This window comes from Cucurbita pepo, chromosome 3 (assembly GCF_057944985.1).
Source record: "Cucurbita pepo subsp. pepo isolate OVF chromosome 3, ASM5794498v1, whole genome shotgun sequence".
NCBI classification, from domain to species: Eukaryota; Viridiplantae; Streptophyta; class Magnoliopsida; order Cucurbitales; family Cucurbitaceae; genus Cucurbita; species Cucurbita pepo.
The window spans coordinates 12,960,691-12,966,678 of NC_141800.1; the positions used below are offsets into that span (position 1 = coordinate 12,960,691).

Genomic DNA, 5,988 nt, shown 5'->3' on the forward strand with positions numbered 1-5,988 from the left:
TAAAAATGGTTGAGAATTTTATGATGGACTTGGACCCAAAGGTTCGTCGCATAGTAGAAGACATCGATCCTACCACTTACGAGACCGCACTAAGGATAGCTAGGACTCTGGAGAAGCCCGGAGATGAAGTGCACCAAGAGTCAATAGTTACTATCGGGTAAAAGCGACCGTATGAACCGAGGGACTCATATCACCAACCACCAGCGTGTAGACCTCGATATACTGATAGACATCCCCCTCCACATGCTGACAAACACCCTCCTTGACATATTGACAGACATCTAGAAATCAAGATAAGGCTAGAGGAAGAGGAAGATCTAGGTGCAATATATGTGGAAAGTCACATGGGGGCAGATGTATGGTCGGGACTAGAGCTTGCTTTTGATGTGGCAAGGAGGGCCAAATTACTATGAACTGCACAACTAAGAAGACTGGGAACCCAGTTAATCTATCAAAGGCACCAGGTGGAATTGGCAGACCTGTGTAGACTCGTTCGGAAGCAAGGACATATGCGTCCACCAGTAGGGATCCTGGGAGGTCCAAAACAATGGTGACAGGTACACTATTAGCCTTGGGACATTATGCTTTCACTATATTTGATTCAAGCTCTACACGTTCATTTATATTTGTCCCATTTATTAGACAAGCAGAACTAAAACCCTTATTGCATGTATTATCTATTAGTACCCAGCGGGGATAGACCTAGTTGCTAAGGATAGAGTAAGAGATGGACAAATAATAATAATAAGACAAACCTTAAGCATAGGCCTGATAGTTGTTAGCATGACAGACTTCGATGTAATACTAGAGATGGATTGGTTAGCTGAAAACCATGCTAGTATAGACTGTCACAAGAAGCAAGTAATATTCTCACTGTTGTCCGAATCCAGTTTTAAGTTCAAAGGTACATGTGCTGGAGTTACCTCGAAAGTATTCTCAATGATGAAAGCCAAGAGGCTGGTCTAACAAGAGGGTTGAGCCATATTAGCAAGTTTCGTGGATGTAAGAGGAAAAGAAAAGACCTTAAACACGGTACCCATAGTAAATGAATTTTTGGATGTCTTTTCGGAAGACCTACCGGAATACCCCGTTCCCGAGTGATAGATTTTGCTATAGAAAAGAACTCCAGCCAGGAACTGAACCTATCTCTAAAACCCCCTACCGTATGGCGACAACAGAGCTAAAGGAACTCAAGGCGCAATTACAAGACTTACAAGATAAAAGTTTCATTCTGTGAATGTTTGATTAATCCACCACACCTAAATAGTGTGAAAATTATCTTATTTATAATCAAATAAATTACAAGATATGGAAATAGTAATAAATGGAAATAACCATCCATGGAAAGATACCTATGTTAATAAGGCAAATATAATATATATGGTAAACTATAATTTATTACTAAATATCCTTAACACATTCCCTATAGCATATCCTCTTGGGGTGCGCCAATGTTATTTGTCAAGAAGAAAAATGTCTTGACGCGTCTGTGCATCGAGTACGGAGAATTGAATAAGAGAACAGTAAAGAATATGTATCCACTCCCTTGTATAGAAGACTTGTTTAACCAACTCAGGGAAGCGACAATATTTTCCAAGATCGACCTTTGGTTAGGGTACCACAAAATTAAGATCAAGGAAGGGGATGTGCCAAAGACAGCATTCAGAATAAGGTACGATTATTACGAGTTTGTAGTGATGTTGCTTGAAAATGGTTCACTCATCACTTGAATGTTTAAAATGCCTTTCTTCATGGTTAGTTATACGAGGAAGTCTACATGTCGTTACCACCGGGTCTTTGCTGATAGGGGGATAATACAATATGTCGGCTACATAAGTCTATTTACGGGTTAAAACAGGCTTCTTACAATTGGTTCTCCACATTCTTTACCACTATACAAAATGCAGGGTATACTTAGTCAAAAATCGATTACTCGTTATTCACGAAGAGTAGAGATAATTCTTTCACTGCAGTTCTTATCTATGTTGATGATATTCTATTAACAAATAATGACTTGAAAGAAATTCAACATCTCAAGACTTGTTTACTCGAGAAGTTCCTTATCAAAGATTTAGGGAATTTGAAATATTTTATGGGCATTGAATTTTCTCGATCGAGAAAAGGAAATTTTATGTCTCAAAGGAAGTAGGCTTTAGACATTCTTCAAGACATAGATCTTATTTTATGTCTCAAAGGAAGTATCAAAGATTTAGGGAATTTGAAATATTTTATGGGCATTGAATTTTCTCGATCGAGAAAAGGAAATTTTATGTCTCAAAGGAAATTTTATGTCTCAAAGGAAGTAGGCTTTAGACATTCTTCAAGACACAAGTCTTACAAGAGCATGTCCAAAATTTTTTACTATGGAGCAAAGTTTGAAGCTTTCTTTAATAGAAGGGGAGAAGTTGAATGATCCAAGCAACAGTTGATTGACAAATTAATATATTTAATTGTTACCCGGGCTGACATAATGTATTCAATTTCTATGCGTAGTCAAGTTATGCATGAACTAAGAAAACCACATTGAGAGGCAACTTTTCAAGTTTTGAGATACATCAAACGTACTCTTGGTCAATGACTTCTACTACCACCTGAAAACAACTTGAGATTACAAGCATATTGCGATTTTGACTGGGGTGGTTGTCTATTTTTTTTTATTGGGGTAGTTGTGTCCAACTACCAAACGGTCTATTTTTGGGTTCTGCATTTGGGATGAAATTTAGTTATTTCTTGGAAGTTTAAAAAGAAAACTAATGTGTCCAGATCATCAGCAGAAGTCGAGTATCGAGCTATGACAAATACTTGTTTACAGTTAACTTTGCTCATATACATTCTTCAAGACTGGAAAGTTCCATTGTTCGAACCAGCATTATTATATTGTGATAATCAAGCAGCATTGCATATAACAACCAATACAGTTTTTCATAAAAGTACAAAAACACATTAAAATAGATTGTCATATAATTTGAGAAAAAATTACAAGCTCGAACCATCAAACCATGTTATATTTCAACTAAAATGCAATTGACACATGTTTTGCTTTGCGAAGACAACAATATGATTTTATGAAAGACAAGTTGGATGTGATTGAGATATAGTCGAAATATTATGAAATTTGATTTAAGATATTTTTAGACAACAATTCTAGGTTTTTTTTTTTTTTTTTTTTTTTTTTTTTTTTTTTTTATCCAAATGTTGCAAATAATACATCATGTTGTACATATTTTAATTTGAACCACATTAAAATTAATATTTTAACTTTTGGATGTTAGTTGGACCCAACCAAGAGAAATACATGTCAACAAATAAACCAAAATGCAAATTTGCAACTTTTCATATTTCCCATATTACCCATACAATCAGCCAAACTTCCAAGGGTATTTTCGTCTACATCAAACAGTGAAATATCCGTACTGGCGGTTTATTAATCCACTCCCCAATTAAGCTTTCATGTCATTTCACTCCTTTTTCACACTTCGTTTCTCGTTCTCCCCCACCCCCGAAATCTCAAGCTCCAATGGGGGATTCCGCCGGAGATCTTCCCAATGACCTCAAATTTCACGGTCCGATTAACGGAAACATCCTTGCCGCCATGGCGCTGGCCCGCTGCGGCGTCGACCGAATGTTCGGCGTCGTTGGAATCCCTGTTACCTCTCTGGCCATTCGCTCCGTTTCTCTCGGCATCCGATTCATCGCCTTTCACAATGAACAATCGGCTGGCTATGCCGCTTCTGCTTATGGCTATCTAACGGGCCGCCCTGGTGTGCTTCTTACTGTTTCTGGCCCTGGTTGTGTTCATGGCCTTGCAGGGATTTCTAACGCCATGGTTAATGCTTGGCCTTTTGTCATGATCTCTGGTTCTTGTCATAGTACATATTTCGGCCGTGGTGATTTTCAGGAACTTGATCAGGTTGAGGCTGTGAAGCCCTTTTCCAAATTTTCCGTGAAGGCCACGGATATTTCCGAGATTCCCAATTGCGTTGCTCGAGTTCTTAATATTGCCGTTTCTGGTCGGCCTGGTGGGTGCTATATTGATCTCCCGTCCGATATTTTGCACCAGACTATTTCCGAGTCTGAGGCGGAGAGATTATTGGCCGCAGCGGAGGAATTTACACACCGCGAGGTGATTCATAGAGTTCCGAATTCGCAGATTGAGACAGCGATTTCGTTGTTGAAACGTGCGGAACGGCCATTGATTGTGTTTGGTAAAGGGGCGGCGATTGCTCGTGCTGAAGGGCCATTGAAGAAGCTTGTGGAGAGCACTGGAATTCCATTTCTTCCTACTCCAATGGGTAAAGGATTACTGCCTGATTCACACGAGCTTGCGGCTACCGCCGCTAGGTCGTTGGCGATTGGTAAGTGCGATGTTGCGCTTGTGGTTGGGGCGAGGCTTAATTGGTTGTTGCACTTTGGTGAGCCACCTAAATGGTCCAAGGACGTGAAGTTCATTTTGGTTGATATTTGCAAGGAAGAAATTGAATTAAGAAAGCCTCATTTGGGTTTGATTGGTGATGCAAAAGAGGTATTGGAATCAATAAACAAGGAGATTAAGGATGACCCATTTTGTCTTGGGAAGTCTCATCCATGGGTTGAAGCCATTTCGCAGAAATCAAAGGACAATGTGGCGAAAATGGAAGTTCAGCTGGCGAGGGATGTTGTGCCGTTCAATTTCTTGACACCAATGAGAATCATTCGAGATGCTATTTCGGCTCTCGGTAGCCCTGCGCCCATATTGGTTTCTGAAGGGGCTAATACAATGGATGTTGGTCGCTCAGTCTTGATTCAGACTGAGCCAAGGACCAGGTTGGATGCAGGAACATGGGGCACAATGGGGGTTGGCTTGGGCTATTGCATTGCAGCTGCTGTTGCTTCGCCTGATCGGTTGGTAGTCGCCGTCGAAGGCGATTCTGGATTTGGGTTCAGTGCCATGGAAGTTGAGGTACTCACTCTCCCCTGCACTTTATTTTCATCATGTTGTTTTCTTGCTATTGATTAGAATGTTGTATCCTTGGTATCTGATTCTTAGTTCATTCAAGAGTGTCTTCGAAGTCATGAATACAAAATCTTTAGCTAGCCAATATTCTTTATTGTGTTTGTGCGTCGTTATACGATCTTAACATAAATGTCTATGTGCCCGTCCTCCCAATCCAACTTCATGTTCAGACAAGTATTTAGCTTTTGTACTTAAAGTGTAGATGCTTTTCCTATTTTGTGGGAGATACATTCTCATCTGGTCCACATTTGTCTGGTTTTGAACAGACGCTGGTGCGGTACCAGTTGGCAGTGGTTGTGATAGTTTTCAACAACGGTGGTGTATATGGTGGCGACCGGAGAACACCACAAGAAATAACCGGACCCTACAAGCATGATCCTGCGCCAACCTCATTTGTCCCATCAGCAAGTTACCACAAAATGATGGAGGCTTTTGGAGGTAAAGGATACCATGTTGAAACGCCGGAGGAACTAAAATCTGCACTAGCCGAGTCGTTCTCGGCTCGAAAACCTGCAGTCATAAACGTCACGATCGATCCCTATGCCGGTGCAGAAAGTGGGAGGCTGCAACACAAGAATTGAACATAAATCCTTGAACACCTATGTTGTATGTTCTTGGCTGGAGACTCATTTGTTACATATGAATCATGTACAATTAATCACCGTGTTACTTGCACTAAATTATTACAAACTAAAGTTTAGGGGCAAAATGTTTGAAATTTTTATTATATCCAACCAAATCCAAATTAAGGAAGTCAACTATAAAAATAAATTGAAATTAATTTATTAAAATGGAAGTAATCATACTATTTTAACAATCAAATAATGGATCATAATTTAATTGGTCAACTTTTGTTTTCATTAGTTTGCCTCTTTGGTTCTATCTGGCATCCCTTGGTGGGGACAGCGTTTTATAAATGCGTTAAAATCATATATTTATATTCTTTTTTACTAAATAAAATTGCCATATGGTGTTCCACGACCAATTTGTTTAAA

The 5,988-nt window shown here is 39.5% G+C and overlaps 1 protein-coding gene across 1 annotated transcript; it reads left to right on the top strand.

The window, feature by feature from the left end:
• The first annotated feature begins 3,446 nt into the window (after window positions 1-3,446).
• LOC111790346 (2-hydroxyacyl-CoA lyase) lies at window positions 3,447-5,698 on the top strand. Its single transcript, XM_023671222.2, has 2 exons — window positions 3,447-4,939; window positions 5,260-5,698. Exons 1-2 carry the CDS (start codon window positions 3,518-3,520, stop codon window positions 5,572-5,574), a joined length of 1,737 nt encoding a protein of 578 aa, XP_023526990.2. The 5' UTR covers window positions 3,447-3,517; the 3' UTR covers window positions 5,575-5,698.
• Window positions 5,699-5,988: the final 290 nt, after the last annotated feature.